This window comes from Mustela nivalis (assembly GCF_964662115.1).
Source record: "Mustela nivalis genome assembly, chromosome: 20".
In the NCBI taxonomy this organism is placed as follows: Eukaryota; Metazoa; Chordata; class Mammalia; order Carnivora; family Mustelidae; genus Mustela; species Mustela nivalis.
Genome location: NC_139039.1, coordinates 3,873,743 through 3,899,201, shown reverse-complemented (window position 1 = coordinate 3,899,201; position 25,459 = coordinate 3,873,743). Strand labels below are relative to the sequence as shown.

The following is a 25,459-nucleotide window of genomic DNA, read 5'->3' as shown; positions in this document are numbered from 1 at the left end:
TAAGTACAACTCTAGTGGAGATTCTCCTGTTAGAGTTCTTTAAAATTTGCCAGACACATTATTTTGAGGACTACAAAATTTTATTTCCTTTAAGATAAACAATTACTCTAATTTATCATCTATTTACTTTTTTTTTTAAACAAAATCTTTTAAAAACACCCTTTCTTTTTCAAGCTCTGTTCCTTTAATCTTAAGGAAAAGATATTCCTCATGGCCAACTGCTCTTCTCATTCTTGTATACCAAATGAATTCTCCCAGTAAATCAGATCCTTCTTCACCCTCACAGCACTGAGTGGGTCCTAGAATGTACCATGGACGGATAGGGAAGGCAATGTATTTTCTTCTTCTGTTAATATTCCTGTATTATCTCGCATAGTGCTCTGCACACAGTAGGACCTAATAAATGTATGTTTAAATATGAGTGACTTACCTTACTTATTGTTAGTAATTTGAAAAGTAAATGACATTTAGGCTATAGGACATTTGTTATCTATACTAAGATTAGTTGAATTAATGAAAATTTGGGGGCTTGAAAAACTATTAGCCTCACCTGGAACTAAGCTCAGCTTATGGTTGAGAATTCTTTGAACTGCCTGGAATATGGAATCACTCTGAGGCTGCATTTCCTTATGAAGAGAAAAGGGAGGATATGAAACTCTCCTTCCCATACACTAAGCTTCAGAAAAATGGTAATACCCAATTCCTATAGGTATGAAGGGAAATAACCCAAGTATCAGAATCCAAGTATCACAGGTAATTCACATTTTATATTGCAAAACAGAAAAATTTAGTCTCTTAAGACCCTTAAAGGAAAACATAAAGATATATGACTGTTATAACTAAATAAAATTCTGTATCTATGTAACATTGCACTGAAAAGTTTGTCATCAACCTACTGACTCTGTTAAGAGGAAACTTTGCGGAAAGTCTAATACCCTTGAAAGAATCTGAATTGGCTGCTGAAATAAGGAAAGTACCTTATGGAAGAAACCTAAGCAAACAAACAGATCAAAGCCAAATTCCATCTTTACACATAGTAAGAGCCAATGTATCAGGAACTTTCTAATGATGGGTTTCAAACAACCATCATGAAGGCCACACACCAGGAAACTCAGAAGCAGCTCTAATTTCATTATTTCCATTCAAAAGAATAAGCAAACGAACTGCCAACTGAAACTGAATAAACAGCCTCAAATAATCTAGGGGTGGGTCACGCAATAAATTTAGGCGTTTATTTTACCAGGTTTCCTTTTTATTATTTTTTTTTAATCTTATTTTTAAGTAATCCCTAAACCCAACGTGGGGGTCAACCCCATAACCCCAAGATCAAAAGTTTTAGGCTCCAATGACTAAGCCAGCCAGGAGCCCAGGTTTCTCTTTTAAAATTATAAATGCTGTTTCTACAGCTGTGTCAAAAGTCCTATGGGCAGTGAGAACTACTTGCAGCTGTACAAAAGATAACCAAAATGTTATTCCCTTGTGTCAAGATTTCAAGTATCTTCTGAATCTAATTACTTCACAGAGTTGTAACGACTTTTCCCAATGGTATTAACTTTGGGCAGAATTTGTCACCCCCAAATCATGATTTTTTTTCTTTTTTTTTAAAAACAGCAAAGGAAAAGTTCTGAAACTCAAGAAGTTATCCTTCCGTGAAAGAGACATACAAGGGAAATCTCCATTTGTAAAGGTATCTCCCTCTCAATACCTGAAGAGGACGAAATCCCTACAGACTGCTTTGGAGAAAGCACTGACTTAAATCTGCATAACAACTTTACCCTTGTTTACTGTGCTTTTCCTGGTAACCTCCCGTGACTGTGTCTACCCCGCCTCCCCCACACCTTTGTCTTTAGCTGAAGGCGGTATTTAATATGACTGCTTGGGCCATTTTGGAGTTTACTCAGTTTTCTTAGGTCCCGCCCATGTACACAGGAAGTTTATAAATTAAGCTTCTGTTTTTTTCTTGTTAATGTCTTTTATTAGAGGGGAGTCTCGGCCCAGAACCTAATAGGGTAGAGGGATAGTTTTTCCTTCCCCAGACTCCTTTGTATTTTTTTAAATGGGTTACATTTGTTTCGGTGTCCTTCCAAGTGTAATCAAGGGTAATGTGAGTAAATTCCACTGCACAAATTATGTTTTTTCACTCTGCTGTATATTTAACTTCTTTGTAAATAAGATATTGCTTATGATATTGCTTCAAGCACAGTTCCAAGAGCTCAGAGATCCCAGGATGCTCTAAGTATTACAGAGCCACATAATGTTATTTGCATCATTTTACTGCAGAAGCTCCCGATGTTATTGAAATGAAGAGTTATTTTTTACTTCCACAAATTCTGGTATTGCAAAGAAAGTGTTTGGGCAGAGAGAGGGGAGAAGAAAGAAAGTGGGCAGAGAAAGGGGAGGAGGGGAAAAGGCCACTGATAAATTCCTGAGAGGAAGAGGGTGGTCAGCTATGTTTTCCTGTCACATGGAAACCCCAGCTAAAGCCAGCATTCTCACTGGGAGAAGAAAACTATTAATGACTGACCTTGTTGGGGGCTTCCAATAGCTCAATTTCCACTAGTAGTTTTTCTTATAATCATAGTTTTAAAATGGAACTGTAGGAGTTCAATAGTTCAAAAATGGGGTGATGCAGATCTGAGATTACAGAGGATAAACGATAAAAAGAAAATTTTCTACTTGAGGAGATTACATAATACCTCAATCTTGAAAAGTCAGTCTTTTCGATCTGAACTTCAGTTCTCCAACTCATGCTTTACAAGGTTAGATCTTGTCTAGACCAGAACTGTGAGGCTGGTTTTGCCCTAAAGCACAGGCCCTCAACTCAAGCCTGCCTGGACATTAACAGTCAGATTTTAGTTCCAGTTCTACTACCACAACTGAGTTGCCACTTAATCTCTAAAGGCCTTTCATTGTCTGCAAAACTGGGCTTGAGGTTTCTTAAGTTCCTTCCCCCCTTACAAATAAGAAAATAAGAGTTACCAGGACTTCATTTTTACTATTTGAGATTCACAGAAAAAAACACCATAGGTCTTGGAAACTGTGTGGTATAATTGATAGAAGCCTGAAGAGAACTGGTTTCTAGCTTTGGTTTGCTATTTATTTTTTAAGATTTTATTTACTTTGACAGAGAGAATACAAGCTGGGGGAGTGAGAAAGGGAGAAGCAGGATTCCCGCCAAGCAGGGAGCCTGATGTGGGGGTGGATTCCAGGACCCTGGGATCATAACCTGAGCAAAAGGCAGGTGCTTGAAGACTGAGCCACCCAGGCACCTCTGGTCTGCTACTGATTAACTAGCTAAGTCTTATTGAGGAATAGCTTAACGGCAGAAAAGCGTAAACTCTGGAGTCAAACAATATGTACTTACGTAAAGTTTGCATCTCAGCTTCTTCATATGTAAAATATATAAAATTAATTTTAACCACACCAAATGCCCACTTTTATGTAATCTCCACGCCCATCATGGGCCCGAAATGGCAACACTAAGATCAAGAGTCGCATGCCCTACCTACTGAGCCAGCCAGGTGCCCCCCAAATGCCCACTTGACAGCCCCCCCAAAAGCTCTTTGTTTTATGGACTTTGATAACAAGATAATGAAGGTATTTCGCATATTGCTGGGCTCATCATATAGGCTCTCAGTAAATTCAAGCTGTAGTATTTTGATTACTAATTTTTTATAGATTTTATTTTTAAAGTAATCTCTACACCCAATATGGACCTCAAACTTCACAATCCAAGATCTAGAGACACATACCCAACCATATGAGCTAGCTAGGTAGCCTTGATTACTATCATTAACAACTGTCAAGAACCATTATAAAACTTAGTCGTGCCTTCCCCATAGCTGCACTATGTTGCATCTCAAATTCAAAAATTTTAAGGTTTTATTTATTTATTTGACAGAGTGAGAGGGATGACAAGTAGGCAGAGCAGCAGGCGGTTGGGGGAGGCAGGCTCCCCACCAAGCAGAAAGCCGGAAGTGGGGCTCTGTTCCAGGATCCTGAGGTCCTGACCTGGGCCGAAGGCAGAGGCTTAACCCACTGAACCACCCAGGCGCCCCTCAAATTCTCTTTAATCAAAGCTATAAATATGTACTCCCCGGGAATACTCCATAAATTTGGGAGCATTGCCACGCAGGACACTACAGTGTTTATTTAAATCTGATAAGCAGCTATAAAAATAATTAAGTCTGACACACAGCTATAATAGATGAGAACTAGTCTCCAACTAACCAGACTAAGGAGACAGCTAAAACAAGTTGCACTCACCTCTCTTTGTCTTTTCCAAAACTTTCAGAAAAAAATAATTAAGAATAAGGGAAATATAGGAAATTTCACAACTTCCAAAAAAGAAACTCAGTCTTTTTACCCAAGTTCATGTAGAAACATGATAATCACATCACTTCCATAGATAATTACATCCAAGAAGCTTTTAATATTGAGGGTATTTGGAGCCATAAATGAAATCTCAAGAACACTGCAGTATCTTACATAAATGTATTGTGGGTGAGCGGTCAAGACTGAAAAAAGAGGCTTAGGTCATTTGTGTCAAAGTCTTGAAACCTAAGCAGCTGGAGTGAAGGTGTTCACTATACCAGTCCCTCCAGAAAAGGTTAGCATCATGTTCTTCACTTCCAAAGACAAGTTGCAGGTGAGTCAGGCTTAGGTCAATGTAACATATACTTACTGATTTTATGTGCCCAACAAGGGTAAAGGTCATTAAAAAGTGCTAGGGATTCTACAGAAACAACCTAGCATGGAATGTAGGAACTCTGGTTTGACCGAGATCCAGAGGCACCAACAGAGGAAACAAGGCCGGTAGGACACATTTATCATTTCTAAAGATTTCTCTGCCCATGGTGGAAGGAAGAATACTTTTTTTTTTTTTTAAGACCATTGAGAAGAGTCTAGGTAAGATTTTTCTTACATTTACAAAATAAATCCATCATATGTGAATTGTTAACGGGGACTCTGTAAGGCATCATTAAAAACTCACTCTGATTATGAATGTTCAAAGATAAAACCTACTCCTAATGGGAAAAGGGGGGCTCCAGAGCTTGCAAACCAAAGACGTGCTCTAGGAAGTTATGTTTGCTGCATTCCAAATAATTTTGGCTTTACCTGATAAAGTTATGTATTCCCCTAGGACTCAACAATTCTCCTAGGACTCCAAGAAACCCCCTACAGATTTGCACTAGGATCCAGGTAGAAGAATGCTTACAGCACTCTTTTTAGTACCCCCAAACTGGGACAACGAAACGTCCATTGACAGAACGGTTACGCTGTTATAATCATACAATGGAATACTAGGCAGCAATAAAAATTACCTATATATACAAATTTACTATAAATTCAAAGCCACAAAACACACTGATCCCATTCGTAAAAGTTCAAAAACAAGCAAAGTAAAACTGTATTGTTTAGGCATGCATATACAGACAGTAAAGCTAGAAGGAAAAGCAGGAAAGTATCATACAAGTCTAGGGACGAAATTGTTCTCAGGAAGGAACGCTAGGTGTGGGCAGGACTCCTGAGGGGTGAGCAGTGTTCTTTTATCCGGGTGTCTATCATTATTTTTCTTTAACCATGTACGTTGTATGCACTTTTCTGCATAGGTCGTATCACATAAAAATATATTGATATCCCTGCAGAAACCCACGCCTCTACAAAGGTGGGTGCTCGCGGCGGACCACCCGCCGAGCCATCCAAGGAGAAGGCCGCCCGCCAGCTCCGCACGAGGAGAAGCAGGCCCTAGAACGGCCAAAGTCCTCGCGGACTCACAACTGGCGCACACCCTCTCCCTACTAAGCAGCCGAAGTTTTCAGGGAGTCGACGCTCACCGCGACCCGGGAAGGGACGGCCGGCTCTTCTCACCCGGCCCAGCGCCCAGAACCACGAGACGCCCGCCACGTCGGCCCTTCCACCGCCTCCGGAACTCCGGGCGGGAGCCGGACGGCTCTGGGGCTCAGCCCCCCGGCTTCCCGAAGGAAGGCGGAGCCCCGGGGTCCGAGGCGGCGACTCCCCCCGCCCCGAAGCCCGCAGGCGACCCCGGGGCAGTCCCGCCCACGCCGGAGCGCCGGCCCCCGGATCCGGGTGGGCGTGGCCGGCGGCGGCCCGGGCGGCTGGGAGGGGGAGGGGGCGCGTACCTCTCCACCGCAGAGGATACCTCGCCAATTCCCGGTGACTGAGACTAGAGATTACTTCCGGGCACGGCCCCCGCCACCCCTCCCAGGCAACCACTAGGTCTTTTTTAATTAGGAGTGCGGACACCGGCGCACGCGCACTGCCGAGCTTCCGTGAAGCTGCGAGCGGCCAGGCGGGGAGAACCCGCCGCCGCCGCCGCCGCCGCCGCCGCCGCCGCCGCCGCCGCCGCCGCCGCCGCCGCCGCCGCCGCCAGGGCCGGGCGCGTGCGCGCGGCGACACGCAGCGGGCCGGCGTCGGGGCGCGCGCGGCGCCGGCGGCGGCGGCGGCGAGGAGGCGGGCCGGCTGGAGCGCGATTGTGCGCAGTGGCTCGTCCGCCGCAGCTCTGGCCAGGGCCGGCGCTTTCCGGAGGAGGGGTGTGGGGGCTGGAGGCGGGGACGCGAGGCTGCGGGCGTGGCCGGGGGCGCGCGCGGCGGGCGCGCGGTCCCGAGTGAAAGGAGAAGGAGGGGCAGCGGGGGTGACGGTGCGAGAGCCGCTGGCAGCGCCGGGGCGGTCGTCGGCGGCCGGGGCCGAAGAGAAGGTGGGCCAGAGGCCAGGTCAGCTGCCCCGACCCTCGGACGCAGCCCCAGAGCGAGCGGCAGCGGTTTCTGGTGAGGCGGGGAGGAGCTGCCAAGCCCCAGCTGGGGAAGATGTTCAACGTGGAGTCGGTGGAGCGGGTGGAGCTGTGCGAGAGCCTTCTCACTTGGGTATGTGGTGACTGGCGCGTCGGGGAAGACCCCCTCCCCCAGGCCTTCTTTCCGGGATCCCCCACGCTTGTGGCGGGGGGCGAGCGCCGAGGGCGGCGGTGCCGTCACATCCGGGGCCTGGGGCGGGCGGAGCCGGGGGCCGCCGGTGCGGGCCGCGTCAACCCCAGCGGCCGGGCCGTGCGGGGGGCGGCGGGGAGCGGCCGGGCGCGGGGCAGGGGGCGCGGGGGGACTCGGCCCCGAGTCCGAGGGAAACTTGTCGGGCTTGAGGTGTTGGCTGCTCTGCGAGTGGAAACCGGCCCGGTGGAGGCTAATGATGGGGTGCGGGCGGCACTGTGATTAGGATTGTTGTTGTTTGCAGCTGACGAGGTGCGGGCGCTTCCCTCGCGCTGCCGGGGACGCCGGAGCTCGGCTGTCTCTGCGCCCGGCGCAGCCGGTAGAGGCACTCGGGACCCCTGGTTACGACGTTCCTCGCCTTTGTTGTAGCGTTCACAGAGCACTGAGAGGGGAGCCCCTTGCGGGATGAGCCGGGCGCCCTGGAAGAGAAAAGTACTTTGAAGGGAGGGTAGGAAAAATGCGGAAGAGCACCCAGAGACGGTATTTAAGATGCGAGATACGCTTCAGAGATGAGAAAGTCAGCCGCGTGGAGATACTTATTAAAGGGATAACTATAAAAACAAATCTGGAAGCTACGTAGGAATCAGTGATGGAACTGGACGTTTTGGGTCGACGTTGTGGGCTTCTGATCTTGAATGTTGAACACTTACTTAAAATGTCACGTTTTAAAGTATCTGTTTCGTTCTAGTGCTGATTATTGTGTCTTTAGCAGCCTTTTCGAGAGCCGGACCTATAACCCAGGCTGTGTTTCACAAACCTAGGTGTCAGTTCTTGGCCTGTGTGTGTGTGTGTATAGGGTCCGCAGAGCCATGGGATAAACCTAGTGCTTTCTCCAGGAGTTTTACTCACTGCTAAAAATGTTAAATGTCATTTCTGGTATATATTGAGGTAACTACAGCATTAGGGTTAATGTTAAAGATAAGATACAGATGTCAAAAAAAGTTCTGTTGAGTGGTATCTGAGTCGTTTCAGATCTCTGAAATGTGTCACTTAACTGTGTGGGGGCATTTCATGGAAAGGTTAAAGCAGCATTGCGTTAGGTAGGTTGTAACAAAGGTAGTGTAAATACTCTGGGATTTTCGCGCGCGCGCAGTAGCAGGGGCAGAGCGAGAGGGAGAAGCACACTTCCGTGCTGAGTTGGGAGCTGGGCATGGGACTTGATCCGAAGAACCCTGAGATCATGATCTGAGCTAAAGGCAGATGCTTAACTGACTGAGCCACCCATGTGCTCCTACTCAGATTTTCATAATGTGTTCTGTGAATCAGATTATGTGTTCTGAAATAATACATGCACTGCTAGGGCTTGATATGTTCTGTAACTTTACGTTAGACTATTACTGGGATTTCAGGGTGTTTTTTGGTTTTTGCAAAAATATATAGTTAACATATAGCTTACAAATATAGTAGGCTCCAACTTCAGATAAGAAGGGTTTCATTACTGTATTTTAGAGAAGAGGGAAACTGTTAAGCTGCATAATATGGCCAAGGCATGGGAGAGATAAAGGAAAAGAATGACCACATTCTTTGATCCTATGGCAGGAATAGATTTGGCAGAGGTTGTAAACAGAAGATGAGGATCTTAAGGTGTGCTTTTTTGAGTCTGTACAAATAAGTTCCTCCCTCAATGCTAGAAAAAGGCAATAGGGCAAAGATGAGGGGCTAACTGAATCTGAAGTAGGGCTACGTGGTTTAAAGTCTAGAAAGACAAGTCTTGAAAACAGGTATATGTGAAGGCCATCTGCAAGAAGATGGTGATCATTGCAGTTATTTGAGAGAGAAATGCTAATAAAAATATAGAGGAAGAGTCTTGGAGAAGTTTGAGGAGACACACAGTATGAGAGCATCTATTTAGGATCTGGTAAATGTCAAGAAAACAGAACCTATGTTATCAGATTCCCTGAAAACCAGGGAATATGGTGTTGTAGAAAAGAATTTTTGAGTTGTCACTGGAAGGCCCAAAAGGGAAAATTTATGGAAAAAATAAGATTAGAGATTTTCAGTAACAACTGGAGGGGCAGAATCTCTGCAAAGATGTACAATTCTAAGATTTGGAAACATTTTAAAACCTTGTGCATTGAAATCTTTCAAAATAAAGTTGAGTTTAAATGCTGGCTTCCCTTTGTCATTATAAAAAGAAGAATAAATGTTTATGCAGAAAATGAGGTAGCTAAAAGTGTACATTTAGCCTCGCAATTCCCCTCATATCTGGAGGCCAGTTTATGCTGAAAACAATTCCGAAACCAAGTGTAAGGGGGAGGAAAGTATGCAATACGCTCCAAAGAAGACTCCCTTAGCACACTTGGTTGGCTGAGTCAGTAGAACTTGTGATTCTCAATCTCAAGGTCCTGAGTTCAGACCCAAGAGTTGGCATGGAACCTGCTTAAAAAAGAAAAGAAAGACTCCCATTTGGACTAATTTACTCTACATAAGCTTACAGCCATGTTGGTCATGTGGGTTCTGTGCACACAGAAGATTGGGCGGTAACTGCAATACTTGGCAAGGTACAGGCAGCTGCCGGTGACCTAGAAGATCCAAAAACTGAAAGCTCAGTACTACATGATTGATTCTGACAGCCTTACAGAATTCAAGAACCTCCATGCTCAATTATTGAAGATCATAATTAGGATCTTGAATATCAAAAGTTTATTTTCACTTAAACTTAGCAATTTAGTACTAGGTAGGAGGTAGGTAGTACACTTTAGAAATTCTTCCACTAGAAATAGTTAAAATAATGAAAACTCAGGCACTTAAAAGGGGTGACTATTAGTTGTCTGTCTAGAATTCATTTATGTGGACATCAAATTGCCTTAAATGCTGGATAAATAGTTGTTGTATCAGAGTGCCTACTAGCCCAAGAATCAAATGTTCCAAAATTTTGTTGAAAGAGGAATAGTTAGGAAAAGACAGAGTATCCTTCTACCAGTGGAAAACACCTTAAGGTTAAATTCCAAATTAGAGTTTATGCCGCAAGCAAGTTCAGCAGGATGTGCTTGAAAATTTCCACTCTACCTCCTCTCCCCACCCTCTGAGTCAAATTGTATTCTTACCTGTTAAAGAAATTTGCCCTGCCTGTTGCACCTGTCAAGCCTAATTTCTTGAACTTTACATGAAAAGATTGTTCTTTCCTAGGTGTAGAGACTAAAAAACCAGAACGAATCTGGAATGCTACCAGTTTAGTGGGAAAAGAATCATCACATAGGCTAAGTACATTTCTTCTGTGAAACCCAGCAACATTAGCATATCCTTGAAATTTTCATATTAGAGGGAGGGGGAAAAGCAGGTTCCCCACTGAGCAGAGAGCCCGAGGCGGGGCTCCATCCCAGTACTCTGGGATCATGACCCAAGCCAAAGGCAAAGGCATTAACCCACCAAGCCACCCAGGTGCTCCAGATTCTGATTTCTAACAAGTTTCCAGGTGATGCTGTTGTTAGTGGCCTGGGGACCATATACCTTCTAAGAGCAGGGATTTTTTATTTTAGCATTATTGGCATTTGTGCATTGTAGGACATTTGAAAGTAGCATCCCTGGCCTTTGCCTACTAGATACCAGTAGCACACCTATTTGTTAAAAACAAAAATGTCTCTTAGGGAGCAAAACCACCCCTGGTTGAGAACTGCTGTGGAGATACTAATTCCAGGTGATCTCCTGTATTACTTTTCTCATGCTTTTTTGGGGGAGGGTGAGATGGAGGTTGGGAGATGTTAATAGAGCGTCTTGGAATTGAAAGAGAGGTTATGATCTTTTAGGTAGAATTTCACACCTTAATGCACTTAGGTGTAATTATCTTTAAATTTTACTGTGCTGATCTCCAGACACATCCTGTAGATGTAAACTCAGTTGATGAGACTAGTAGATGATAGATATTTTAAAAATTAAAATATAATTCATATACCATAAATTTCGTTTTTTTTAAATGTTCCTTTAGAGTGTTTTTTAATGCGTTTATTATTTTAAAAAATGCATTTATTTATTTAAAGATTTTATTTATTTATTTGACAGATCCCAAGTAGGCAGAGAGGCAGGCAGAGAGAGGAAGGGAAGCAGGCTCCCTACTGAGCAGAGAGTCCAATGGGAGGCTCCATCCCAGGACCCTGGGATCATGACCTGAGCCAAAGGCGGAAGCTTAACCCACTGAGCCACCCAGGCGCCCCTCCTTTAGAGTGTTTTTAAGATTCTCTTTATTTGACAGAGCACAGGGGTGCACAAGCAGGGTGAGTGGGAGCCTCCCTGATGAGTAGGGTGCCCGATGGGGGACTCGATCCCAGGACCCCCGGATCATGACCTGAATTGAAGGCAGATGCTTAACAGACAGAGCCACCCAGGAACCCCAGAATACATGCTTTTAAAATGTACAATTCAGGGCACCTGGGTGGCTCAGTGGGTTAAAGCCTCTGCCTTTGGCTCAGGTCATGATCCCAGGGTTCTGGGATCGAGCCCCACATCGGACTCTCCGCTTAACGGGGAGCCTGCTTCCTCTTCTCTCTGCCTCCCTCTCTGCCTACTTGTGATCTGTCTGTCAAATAAATAAATAAAATCTTTAAAAAAAATTATTTGATGAGTATATTAAAAGTCAATACCCAGCCTTCTGCAACTTGCCAGATGATTCTGATGTACACCAGGTTTGGGAACTACTGCTTTAAACTTTTCAAAATACCTAGTTTACATTCATTTTCTCATTTATGCCTTTAGCAAAACACCTCTCCATAAGGTATTTTTCCCAATTGCTAGATTAAAAAACTGTTAAGAGAGGTAAAGTGGCACATCCAGGTTCACACAGCAAATTAAGAGCAAAGCTGGGGTAGAATTAGTTCATTACATTCAAAACATGCTCATTTAGGGCTTATTCTGTGTCAGAATTGTGTTAAGATTAGTGGTAAAGAGATAAATGAGATGTGGCTCTCACTGCTGTCTCTTTTTCCTCTTAAACCTGTGAGAGATTAATTTATCAACTGTAAAATGAAAGCAGGTGCTTATCTCATTTTAAACTACATTGTTATCACATTACTATTGAGGCAGCTGGAGATAATATAGAATCAGTTCCTGCAGATATTTATTTGTTCCATCTATTCATTTACTAATTATATTGAACCTCTGCTGTATATGAAGTTAGTGTCAGGGGATGGCTTCCTTTCATTACTCTCCCAAATGGATACCTAGATAAAAACCACTTACTATATGATCTCTAAGATAATTCCTTTAATTTCCACCACTGTAATCCTCACTACTCCTAAGACTTTCCCATATAGGAAATATAAAGAAGCTACTGACTGCATTTGTCTGTAGCTTTTTTTTTTTTAAGATTTGATAAATGATACACTACAGAGAAGTAGCTACTCATCTACTGTTACAAAGTGAGAAAATGACTAAAACAATTATGAGAATTAAGGACAGTTTGTATTTATCAAAAATCTTAAAATGTGCATACACTTTGACCCAGTAACTTCACTTCTAAAGAATCTTTTTTTTATTATTATTTTATTTATCTATTTGGGAGAGAGAGCATGAGCACCACCAGTGGGGAGGGATGGGGGAACAAAGGGAGAGGGAGAAGCAGACTCCCCACTGAGCAGGGAGCATGATGTGGGGGCTCCATCCCAGGACTCCTGGATCATGACCTGAGCCAAAGGCAGATGCTTAATTAACTGAGCCACCCATGTACCCCCAGTAATTTCACTTCTTGAATATGTAACCCAATAATAAAAATGTGAGAAGATTTGAGTGTTACTCCCAATATTTCCATTGTCTCTACTTAGTTGGACCTCATCTGTGTTAATAATATAAACTTACAAAAATAGGTCTCTGTGCCTCTTCCCCTCCAATCCTTTCTTCATACTGCAGCCAGGATGATCTTTATACAGCATAAATCTCATGGCTTCAGTCTCATGGAGTCCTTTGCTTAGCCACCCTCCTACCTCATTGCTCTTAGAATAAAGTCCTAACATGGCTTATGAGGTTTTGCACAGTAAATGCCCCATCTTTCACCATTATACTCTTTTCCCTCTTCCATCTCTTCCTATTCCCACCCCCCCCATCCCATGCTAAGCTGTTTTTCATTCCTAGACTGCATCCCACTCACTTCTAATCTTTGTGTTGCTGTTTGCACATCCTGTCATACTCTTTCATTTTGCAAATCTATAAACTGGGAGAGCATGGCCACATCTGTCTTTTCTCAGTGATTTATTTCCTTCTAAATCTTGGTTGCACTACTGGGTATAATCATTGTTGGCTCAGCTGTATTATCTTATGGAAATAATTTCTATTTCTCAGCCATGTCATGCTGACCAGTGCAAAGTTAGTTGTTTTTTGGTTTTTTGCAAACTTAGATCTAATTCACAGTACATTTAGAATCAAAATTGAATATCTAACCTCAACTTTAGTGAATGTGAATTCTTTATAAAGATATTTTGGTTTTGAATAAATGAAATCTCTGGCCAGCCTTAAGCACGTCTTTCTCACAAAATAGGCTTCATTTTTTTTTTTTAATTTAGTGGCTCAGTTTTTTCAAGGACCCAGTTCTTTGTATCCCTCTTCTCTGTCATAGAGTATATCAGCCTCATCCTAAAATATACTCTGTTAGCCCTAAGATGACTGCTGGTGGCAGTTGAGGCAACATACTTGACCACAGCAAGAGGAGATTGGCTCTTCTTTCCTAGAAACTCAAGTTTAAGCATCTCACTCCAGTTCTTTCATTCACATTGTCTTTGCCCCGTGAATCCCAAGTTAGTCACTGGTAGAGGAGATGGAGTTACCATGACTTGCTTAGATTGGTCATCTGTGAGGAGAAGGGATGCTAGGGTGTCACCAGTTGTCCACCTCAATTTCTTTTCTACCTAAGGGACAATGAGAACCTGCAGGAAATTTCCCATAAGGGAAAAATATTCCAACTCTACTGCTTTTTAAAATTTATTCCAACTGTCAAGATGCGATAATCACAAAAGGAAGCCTAAGAAATCTCCTGTATAATTAACCAGGGAATCTCTCCCCCCAACCCCCTTCCTTTTTTTCCCTAGATCCAGACATTTAATGTGGATGCACCATGCCAGACCGTGGAAGATTTAACGAATGGGGTTGTGATGGCCCAGGTTCTTCAGAAAATGTAAGAATTGCTTTATGTTTTTGTAAAGTCTTATATGTGAATATTTATTAGATTGAAAACATGGATGAAAAAAATGTTCACATGAAATGTGTGTTGCGTGAAGAATAAGAGCTTATAAATGTCCGTTTTAATTTTGATGGCATGTAATTGTTTGGTATAGATTGTTTGAGAGTTTAATTACGGCCATAATTGTTTAAACACTCAGTTGGTTTTAGCAGAATTATTTTTTCTCATTTTTTTAGCATAAGCTTAGCAGAAATTTTCACGTTAATGATATTTTCTCATTGTAGAAGAATCTAGAGGCTTGCTTTCTCTTTCCTTAGGATTTTGCTCAAATGTTGTTATATCTATGAAGCCTCCTCTGACCATTCATATAAAATAAGTGACAGCCATTGCCCTATACTCTGCTGTATCCCTTTTAACCTTTTATGTTCTTCTTTGAGGTATGTAACACCATCTTATATACCATATATTCATTTGTTTTGTGATGCTTCCCCACCACTCATGTGAGATCCACACAGAGGCAGGGAATTTGTTTTGTTCACAAGGTATGGTTTTTATCTGAATCATAATGAAAATGCCCTTTGTAGGTCACAAGTGGTTAAATACCATCAGTTTTTCATGATTCAGCCTGCGTCGTAGATACTCATGTCACCAAATGATTAAAAGAATAACATTCATGTGTGAGATATATGAAACATACCTGATTCTTCTAAGTACTTGAAAAAAGCAGTGGTTGTAAAATTGATACATGGCTATCTCCAACTTGAGCTAGGAAATTTTCTAATAAAACATTACTTGTAAATTTAAGAAATCATAAGGCTCGATGTGACTTGTGGGGTATACTTTTGTCTTTTGAAGCACTGAGCACTTGTAGGTCTTATGTTATTGGAAGATTTGCATATGACTAGATGGGATTTCCTGAAGTTTTGGTAAGAATCCATTCCATACCAACAGTAAATGAATTCTTCCTGTTCACTTTGCAGTGAGCTATATAGAGTTTCCCGTCTGAAAAGCAGTTCAGATGCCTGCAATTCAGAGACTCTGTGTGTCTTTAGAACAAGGGACTGATGCTTGGAAACTAGCTTGCTGTCGCTTTCTTCTGTAACTACATGGCACATCTCTTCAGATACACAGGAGCATAGACTTTTTGATGGAGCTTGAAAAGTCTCATTTGAAACCTGTTAGGCTTGGTTCTGGCACTCTGAGAACAGTGATCCTGTGACCTCTGAGTGGTTCCCTAATAATTTTTAGCCTTTGAATGGTCTAGAGAGTTTCGCTGAAGCTAAGTAAGCTTTCCAGGTATGTGTCAGTAAATGAATTTTTTGCTTAAGTTAGGGTAGGATTTCTGTCATTTGCAAAAACCAGAAGAACTGTATACATGTATTGTTTTACCAAATCAAGATCATAGCATATATTATGTTCTGCAAACTAGTTAATTTACCAAGGTCTTGTGGGCATATTTTTCATCCATACTTGGTTTTTTACCTTTTTTTCCCAAAAATGTCTTCTTTTTTTTCTTTTGTTATGGTAAAACACATACAGAAAAGTACACTAAAAAAAGTGATGAATATGTACCTGTGTATGTATATCGTGTATGTATTTGTGTATACACATCTGTGTAACCACCACCCAGATTAAAATATATAACCTGTCTAGACCCAGATGATTCCCTCACCACCCTCTCTAATCAATAACCCTTGCCCAGTAATAGCCATGATTCTGACTTCTACACCAGCAATTAGTTTTTTTTCTGTTTTTGGACATCTTATAATGGGAATCATACAGTATTTATTCTTTTTTGTCAGACTCCTTTCACTCAACGAAATGTCTGAGATTCATACTGTTGCATGTTATCTATTTTAATAACTGTATAATATGTACAGATTCAGGGAAGTTCAGTTCCTCCTTGTCTCTTTGATATTTATTGAAGGGCTACTTTGTGTCCAGCACTGGTGATACAGCGGTAAGCCCCAACCCAATGGCCTTCAGAGAGTTTATAACCTTGGGAAAACCAGATTTTTCAATAACTATGCAAACAAAATTGCTATTATAACTGGTGCTACAGGGGAGAAATACACAATGTTATGAAAGTTTGTAAAAAGACCTATTTAGCTTAAGTCACAAACATTTACCTGAAAAAATAAAGATCTTAAATCTGAAAGATGATTGGTAACAAATTTCTTAGCATACAGAAGATGGTATACAGAGGAGCCCATACCAGCTGATGGAGTATGGTCAACACCACCACCAAAAGAGAGAGGGACCATGTTATAGACTGAGAGTGGAAAGAGAGATGTTGCCAGACCATGGAGGGCCTTGTATCTTTATTCCAAGGGATATGAGAAGCAACATGGGCGGTGTGGAGGTAGGGAAGGGTTGACAGGATCAGATTTACATTTTAAGTTTTTATTTAAAATTCCAGTTAACATACAGTGCAATATTAGTTTCAAGTGTACTATGTAGTGAGTCAACACTTCCATGCAGCACCTGGTGCTCATTACAAAAGTGCCCTCCTTAATCCCCATCACCTTTTTAAACTTTCACCGTAACCATCAGTGCTCTATAATTGAGAGTCTGTTTCTTCCTTTGCCTCTCTGTTTTTATCCCTTTGCTCTTTTTTTCTTAAATTCCACATATGACTAAAATCATATATTTATCTTTCTCTAATTTATTTTGTTTAGCATAATACTCTTGCCTCAACCATGTTGTTGTAAATATTAAGATTTCATTCTTTTTTTTTTTAATATTTTATTTATTTATTTGACAGCGAGGCATCACAAGTAGACCGAGAGGCAGGCAGAGAGAGAGAGAGGGAAGCAGGCTCCCTGCTGAGCAGAGAGCCTGATGCAGGACTTGATCCCAGGACCCTGAGATCATGATCTGAGCCGAAGGCAGCGGCTTAACCCACTGAGCCACCCAGGCGCCCCAAGATTTCATTCTTTTTTGATCACTGAGTAACATTCCATTGTATATATTACCACATCTTCTTTATCCATTCATCGGTTGATGGACATTTGGGTTGTTTCCATAATTTGGCTATTGTAGATAATGCTGTTAAACATTGGAGTACATGTAGTATCTCTTTGAATTAGTATTTTTGTGTTCTTTAGATTAAATACCGAGTGGTGCAGTGGCTGTGTCATAGGGTAGAGAAGTGTGTGTGTGTGTGTGTTTGATTGTGGGGGAGGGAGGGAGAGAACAAGTAGGGCACAGAGAGAGAGGGAGAAGCAGACTCTGCCAAGCAGGGAGCCTGATGTGGGGCTCGATCCCAGGACCCTAGGATCACGACCTGAGCAAAAGGCAGATGCCTAACAGACTGAACCACCCAGGCACTCCAGGTAGTTCTGTTTTTTTCTTTTTGAGGAACCTCCCTACTGTTTTCTGCAGTGGCTGCACCAGTTTTCTTTTTTCCTTTTTTTCTTTTTTTAATTTAAAGTCCAGGTTCGTTTACATTTTGAAAATATTCTGGCTGCAGGGGTAAAATGAGTTAAAAGATGCCATAAATGATAAGGAATGATCAAGTGGAAAGAAATTTGTAGTAAATCAGAAAGGAAATTATGATACTTTAGATTAGAAGGTAGTGAAGGAGGTGGAGACAAATGGATAGACCCAAAATAATAGAGAAAACAAATGTTGATGAATGATAACGGGGTGTGAGTAAAAGGAAGGTATCAAAATTGACTTTAAATTTCCAACTCTAGCAGATACACAGAAAGGGGGACAAACCACTGATAGGGGAATGCTGAAAAGGAATCTGCTGTGGAGGAGTACTGGATATATCATGGGTTTAGTTTGGGGGACGTTGAATTTGAGTGGTATTGAGACATCAAGAGAAAATGCCAAGTTAGTATTAGATCATGTGGGTCTAAAGTGCAGAAGAGAAATCCAGATTCAATTTGGGTATCTTAATTGAAGGCATTAGTGTGGATTAAGTCACTTAGGGAATAGTATAGCATAAGAGGAAATACGTGTAGCCTTAGCCTTGAAGAACTTTGACAATTAATTCTGGTTAGAACCTCAAACAACAGAGATACCAGAGAAGTATGAGGAAAGCCAAAAGAATGTGGGGGCTAAGCAGAGAGTTTCATTGGAAATTGCAGATCTTTTCATTTTGTCTGAGCCGAGAAGTGAAAAACTGTATCTTTCTGTGGTTTTAGTAGAAATTTTATCAAGGGGCGCCTGGGTGGCTCAGTGGGTTAAGCCGCTGCCTTCGGCTCAGATCATGATCTCAGGGTCCTGGGATCGAGTCCCGCGTCAGGCTCTCTGCTCAGTGGGGAGCCTGCTTCCCTTCCTCTCTCTCTCTCTGCCTGCTTGTGATCTCATTCTGTCAAATAAATAAATAAAATCTTAAAAAATAAAGATTCATAAAAAAAAAAAAGAAATTTTATCAAATATGAATGGGCCTAAGTATGTTTCTTGTTAGTATAAGATTTTCTTTCTTCAGCTTTTTAGTCATTTCCCATCCATCTTCCCATCCAAAATGTTATTGCTATTGTCGTCTTTCTCTCTTTTTGTCCATGTAGGTTCATGCCACCGCCCTTATTTTTTAAATTAATTAATATGACTTTGTGGATTTTTTTTTTTTTTTTTAGAACAGTTTTAGCTTCACAGCGAAATTGTGATGGCAAGGAGTTGGATTATGGGATGACGAAGTTCTGGGGGTGGATGATAGTGATTGATGGTTGCACAGTGGTGTGAGTGCGTTTAATGCCACTGAACCGCACACTTAAGTTTAAATGACATTTTGTGCTGTGTATATTTTACTACTTGAAAAAAATGTTTTTAAAAATTGAATGTAAACTATAGCAAATTTTCACACACACTGCACCACTGCACAGTGCCTTCCCCCACTATCAACATATACACCAGAGAGGTATATTTGTTGTAATTGATGAACCTACACAAAAACATCATTACCTAAAGTCCCTAATTTACATTAAAGTTCACTCTGTGTTTTACATTCTCTGTATGGATTTGACAAATACGTAATATGTATCTACCACTGTAGTATCACACAAAGTAGTTTCGCTGCCCTAAAAATCCCCTTGGATCTAGTCAACCTTCCCTCCACCCCAGACCTCCAGCAACCCCTGATCTTTTTATTGCCTCCATAGTTTGCCTGTCCCAGAATGTCCTATAACTGAAATCATACCCATATGTAGTCTTCTCGGATTGGCTTCTTTCACTTCTTTCACTATTGCATTTAAAATTTCTCCATGTTGGGACGCCTGGGTGGCTCAGTTGGTTGGACGACTGCCTTCGCCTCAGGTCATGATCCCGGATTTCCGGGATCGAGTCCCGCATCAGGCTCCCAGCTCCACGGGGAGTCTGCTTCTCTCTCGGACCTTCTCCTTGCTCATGTTCTCTCTCACTGTCTCTCTCTCTCAAATAAATGAATAAAATCTTTAAAAAAAAAAAAAGATTTCTCCATGTAGCTTGATAGTTCATTTCTTTTTAGTGCTCCCTCTATAGTAAATTGTACATTTTTAAAGTATAGGATTTGATAAAAATTTTTACCTATCTAGATACCTGTGGAACTATCACTATAGGCAAGATAACGAACATATCAACACTTCAAGAAGTGTTTCAGTCCATGGGGCGCCTGGGTGGCTCAGTGGGTTAAAGCCTCTGCCTTTGACTCAGGTCATGATCCTGGGGTTCTGGGATCGAGCCCCACATCGGGCTCTCTGCTCCGCAGGCAGGGAGCCTGCTTCCCTTCCTCTCTCTTTGCCTGCCTCTCTGCCTACTTGTGATCTCTGTCTGTCAAATAAATAAATAAAATCTTGGGGGAAAAAAAAAAAAAAGAAGAAGTCGGGACACCTGGGTGGCTCAGTTGGTTAAGCAGCTGCCTTCCGCTCAGGTCATGATCCCAGCGTTCTGGGATGGAGTCCCACATCGGACTCCTTGCTCGGCAGGGAGCCTGCTTCTCCCTCTGCCTCTGCCTGCCATTCTGTCTGCCTGTGCTCGCTTGCTCTCCCTCTCTCTGACAAATTAAAAAAAAAAAAAATCTTTAAAAAAAAAGAAGAAAGAAGAAGTGTTTCAGTCCTTCCTTTGTGCCACCCTTTCTTATGCCCACGCAACCACTATAGATCAATTTGCACTCTCTAGAAATTTATGTAAATGGACTCACACAGTACATTTTCTTACTTGAGGGAGAAGGTATGGCTTCTTTCATGCAACATAACTATCTTGAAATTCATGTTCTTTCCTGTCATAGTTCATACATACTCTATGGATATACTGTGATCTAGTTATGTATTTATTCATCTGCGGATGGACATCTGGGTTATTTTAGTTTGGGACTATTACAAATAAAGCCGTCTCTGAACAGTAGCATACAGATTGGTTGTATGGATGTATCCTTTCATTTCCTTCTAATAAAATCCCACCCAGAAGTGGAATGGTTAGACCATATGGTCAGGTGTGTGTTTAATATTTAGGAGACTGCCAAAGTGTTTCCAAAGTGGATGTGCTGTTTTTGCTTCCACAAGCACTGTGTGAACGTTCTTATTTCACCAGTATCACCATCACTTGCTAAGGTCAGTGGTGGTGGGGTTTTGGGTGTACTGTTTATTAAAAAGATTCCTTTTCCATCTTTTCAGAACTTTTGATTATGTTGATTTGCGTAGTGACCAGACACCAACCATAAATGATTAGATTCTTGTTTAATTTTTACTATAGATCAGTCACTGAAAACATTAAGATATACTCTTTCCTTTTACATCTGTACATTAATAGATACAAAATGAAAACCTTTTTTTTTCTTTGAGTCTTGAGAAAACTGTGGTTTTTTGTTTTTTTTTTTTTTAAGATTTTACTCATTGATTTGACAGAGCGTACAGAGCAGATAGGAGAGAAGGAGAAGCACCCCCTCCATGCCGCAGCAGAGAGCCTGATGTGGGGCTCAATCCCAGGACTCTGGGATCATTATCTGAGCTACCCAGGAGCCCCAGGAACCCCAGTGACTGTTAAATGAACTTTCTATTTTCAACTTTTTGGTTTGAAGAAAATTAATATTGGTTTAAAAAAAATGACAAGCAGAATCCACTTTAGAGAGCACGGGATGTTTTATATGAGATAACAAGAATTTGAATTGGTTGTTTATGCTCTTAAGCCTGTGATTCTTGGTTAACCTGCAGTACTTGTGCCAAAGAACAGTCAGCACTTTGCCTGATCCAACTTCGGCTCTGAAAGAAATCTGCTTCTCCCCTGACACTACTTCTTCAGGCTTTTCAAGTGATAGCTATAATTTTCTCCCACAGTCAGCAAGAACCACTTAGCCCAGAGGTGGTACTCCTTATTGCTGCTTCCACGCCATTCTTCATCTTCCTAAATCTCTAGCTTTGAATCCTATGACATTATCCACTACCCTTCATTGTTGTTGTCATTGCTTGTCGTTTCGCAACAGTATTGGATCCTGGCACACTGTCGGCTCTCTCCAGTACTGCACTTATCTACATTCTTGGTGATTTGGGTGTATACCCAGATGATCCTTCATGTCCTTGGCTACCACTTTCTTGAACTCCTCTCCATTTACCTTGTCTTCGGTAGATTTCAGGCACGCCTTCCCATGATTACTGTATAATTACTGATAATGTGTAATCCCCCATGATCTCAGTTTTCTCATTACCACTGTCTGATTATTGTTCCCTCTTTCCATCTCCCTTTCTCTGTATCAAGTCTCCAATAATTCTTTAATTCTCTTACGTCAGTGGGATTTTAACACTGTCCACCTTCACTGTTCTTTCCTTCCTCTTATTTAGCTGAAACTTTATAGTCAATCATAATTACTTTCCTGCATACACTTTTAGCTCCCCTGCCCCTCTCATATTGTATTTGTTCCACAAAACCACAACTCTGGTTAAATCTAATGCCCTGCCAGTTCTGCTTCTTACCTACGCAGCTGAACACAGCTGGGGAAAAAATGCAAACATACTGATGAATTTCATTTTAAATTTCTCACCACAAAACTGCAAGTGTTACCTTATGGAATCCCACAGTCATACTGTGTTTCCCTAGTGTTTTCATTCGCCCACTCTTCCAGACAACTATCTTATATTTTCTTTCTTCAAACCTCCAGTGTCACCTTTCCTGTCTCTTTTATCTGATCACCTTACAAGGTAGATGCATCCTACTTCTAAGGAAGTTAAAACAAATGAAACAATTTCCATAGAATTCCATGACTACATGTACCCCTCTGCCAGCATTATTTTGACTTTGCCTTGCTACCTGTTATGATTACTTGAAGGAGCTCTATGGGGAGACCCATAGAGCTATAGGGTTGGTGGGGAAGGTTTTTATCTTAAAGTCAGTACTTACACTTTGTATATTACATCCCATTGCCTATCACCTACAAGATTGTCACTTTACCAATTTGGTTCTCTTTCCTATATCATCACTTTTCCCTTCTCTGCTGGATCATATCTACTAGCATGCAGACGGTTACTTCTTTTATCTTTAAAAATACTTATGATCTCAAGGTGCTGGTGTCTGCCTTAGCTCAGGTCATGATCCCAGGTTCCTAGAATCTGCTGTTCCCCCTGCCTGTACTTGTGTGAATTCTCTCTATCTTTCTGACAAGTAAATAAAAAAATAAAAGTAAAAATACTTCTGATCTCACTTCTGTCAATTTCTCCTCCCCTTTGTAACAAAAACTTCTTTAGAGGAATAGTCTGTATCCCGCTGTTTCAGATTCCTAGCTTCCTGCTCTTTTAAATCCACTTTTCACTCGGGGACTTTATCCCCCACCATTTTATTAAAACTGCACTTGTTAGGACCACCAATTATCTACACAGTGCTGATTCTTTTTTCTTTTTTTTAAGATTTTATTTATTAATTTGACAGAGGTCACAAGTAGGCAGAGAGGAAGGCAGAGAGAGAGAGGAGGAAGCAGGCTCCCTGCTGAGCAGAGAGCCTGGTGTGGGGCTTGATCCCAGGACCCTGAGACCATGACCCAAGACTAAGGCAGAGGCCTTAACCCACTGAGCCACCAAGGTGCCCCCACAGTGCTGATTCTAATGGCTGATTCTCAGCCCTTATCAGGACCTAGCAGCAGCATTCAAAGGATTTTACCTCCTTGTAACACTTAAAAATTTGGTTACCAGGATACTGTTAGCCTCGGGGGTTTTCTCCTGTCTCACCTGATGATCTGTTTTTTGTTTTGTTTTGGGGGTTTTTTTGCTCATTTTTTTTTCTCTTCTGTCCTACTTCTTTTTTTTTTTTTTTTTTTTAAGATTTTTATTTATTTATTTGACAGACAGATCACAAGTAGGCAGAGAGGCAGGCAGAGAGAGAGGAGGAAGCAGGCTCCCCGCTGAGCAGAGAGCCCGATGTGGGGCTCGATCCCAGGACCCTGGGATCATGACCTGAGCTGAAGGCAGAGGCTTTAACCCACTGAGCCACCCAGGTGCCCCTCTTCTGTCCTACTTCTTAATGCTGGAGTGCTTAAGGACTTGTTCCTCTACTCTTTTCTGTTTGTGTTCACTTACTTGATGACTTCATCTGGTCTCATGGATTTAAACAGCATCCATATCCTGGTGACTCTAAAGTTTATATCTCCAGCATGAATCTTTGCTTTGACCTCCAGACTTAAACTCATTATCTATTCAGTGTTTCCATTTGAGTCTCAAAGACCTCTCAGAATCTGTCATACCTAAAATTAAACTTCCTATCTTCTACCTAAAACTCAGTTGGTCAGAAATCTTCTCATTTCCGTTGTTGGCATTTCCTTCCAGTTGATCAAACCATAAAACCTTCCTTTCTTTCCCCATCCCACAACGAATCTGCCAGGAAATCTTGATAACTATACTTTGAAAATATACCTATGAAGTATATTTAAATCTGGCTTTAGCTCTGATTTCCAGTTTACAGAAGAGCACAGAGGCTAGCAGAACAATTTACACTAAATAATGTAGAAACAATCAGGCAAATCCAGAAAGTGAGCTATTTTATAGGGCAGTTGACCTATGGTCTCCTCAATAAGTCAGTGCCATGAGAAAAAAGAAACGGGGTTGACTGTTTTAAACTAAATTGCCCAAAGAGATAAGAGACAGTAACCAAATGCTTTGCGTGGTTCTTCTTGGAAATCCTATCATATGCAACAACACGGATGAATATGGAAGACATTTATACCTAGTGAAATAAGCCAATCACAGCAGGACAAATAGTGCATGACTCCACTTATATGGAAGTATCTAAAATAATCAAATGCATGGAAACAGGGATTAGAATGATGGTTGCCAGGAGTTAGCAGCTGGGGCAAATGACAACGAGTTGTGGTTCAATAAGTTTGAAAGTTTCACTTATACAAGATGAGTAAGTCTAGGGTCCTGCTGTACAACATTGTACAGCAATTACTATAGTTAATAGTATTGTGCACTTAAAATTTTGTTGAGAGGGTAGATCTCATGTTAAGTGTTCTTTCCACAATTTCAAAGACAAATGTGATGCATGATTTTTCTCGAATCCTAGTTGAACAGATCAACTATAGCAGACATTTAGAGGTTAATGTAGGAAATTTGAAAATAAGTTAACTATTACATGGTATTTGGGGAGTATTTGTGTATTAGGTGTAAATCAGAACTATAAGAAGGTGCCTCATTAGAGATGTACAGTGGAGTTTTTAGGAGTAAAATGTCAAAAAAATCAAATAATATGGAGCAAGTATGGCAGAATGTTAAATCTCTATGACTGTCATATGGTTGTTTCCTCTAACGTTTTCCCTCTCTGTGTTTGGAAAAGATTTTTTATGAAGATTTATTTATTTGAGGGGCATCTGGGTGGCTCAGTTGTTAAGTATCTGCCTTTGGCACAGGTCATGATCCATCCCAGTGTCCTGGGATTGAGCTCACATTGGGGTGCCTGCTTCTCCCTCTCCCACTTCCCCTACTTGTGTTCTCTCTCTGGCTGTGTCTCTCTTTGTCAAATAAATAAATAAGATCTTTTTAAAAATATATTTACTTAAGAGTGAGAACAATGCACTAGCAGAGGGGGAGGCAGAAGGATGTAGACAGAATCCTCAAGCTGACTCCGTACTGAGCGCAGAGCCCAACATGGGGCTTGATTCCAGGACTCTGAAATCATGACATGAGCTGAAACCAAGAGTTGGATGCGTAACCAACTGAGCCACCCAAGCACCACTAGAAAAGTTTTATAATAAGAATTGTTACTTTTCCTGCTACAACATTGGGCACCATCATCTCTTGACTTTATCATATTAATAATTTCCTGATGAGGGTGTTTCTGTACTTACCTGCCCACAGTCTAATGTGAACCCAGCAGCCAGAGTAATTTTTCAGTAAGTCAGATTTTCTGCTTAGCACTCTACATTGGTAACCCATTTCACTCAGGGTGAAAACCAAAG

At 41.6% G+C, this 25,459-nt stretch overlaps 2 protein-coding genes across 15 annotated transcripts in view; one reads left to right on the top strand and one right to left on the bottom strand.

Moving 5' to 3' along the window:
- Nucleotides 1-6,446, bottom strand: part of RNF170 (ring finger protein 170) — a 45,645-nt gene extending 39,199 nt beyond the window's left edge. For 3 of the 12 annotated variants that reach the window (XM_082715223.1, XM_082715228.1, XM_082715220.1), the window contains exon 1: nt 5,872-6,095. The gene's annotated coding sequence lies outside the window, so the exon portion shown is untranslated. Of the gene's footprint in view, nt 1-550; nt 704-5,837 lie in introns of all 12 variants that reach the window. The other 9 variants (XM_082715217.1, XM_082715218.1, XM_082715225.1 and 6 more) reach the window with 8 other exon arrangements.
- A 1-nt stretch (nt 6,447) lies between these two features.
- Nucleotides 6,448-25,459, top strand: part of HOOK3 (hook microtubule tethering protein 3) — a 110,153-nt gene continuing 91,141 nt past the window's right edge. For all 3 annotated transcript variants that reach the window (XR_014306642.1, XM_082715162.1, XM_082715163.1), the window contains exons 1-2: nt 6,448-6,884; nt 14,009-14,094. Coding sequence is in view for 2 of the 3 variants with exons in the window: in XM_082715162.1 (XP_082571288.1) it covers nt 6,828-6,884; nt 14,009-14,094 (143 nt within the window). In the remaining variant the exon portion in view is untranslated. The remainder of the gene's footprint in view (nt 6,885-14,008; nt 14,095-25,459) is intronic.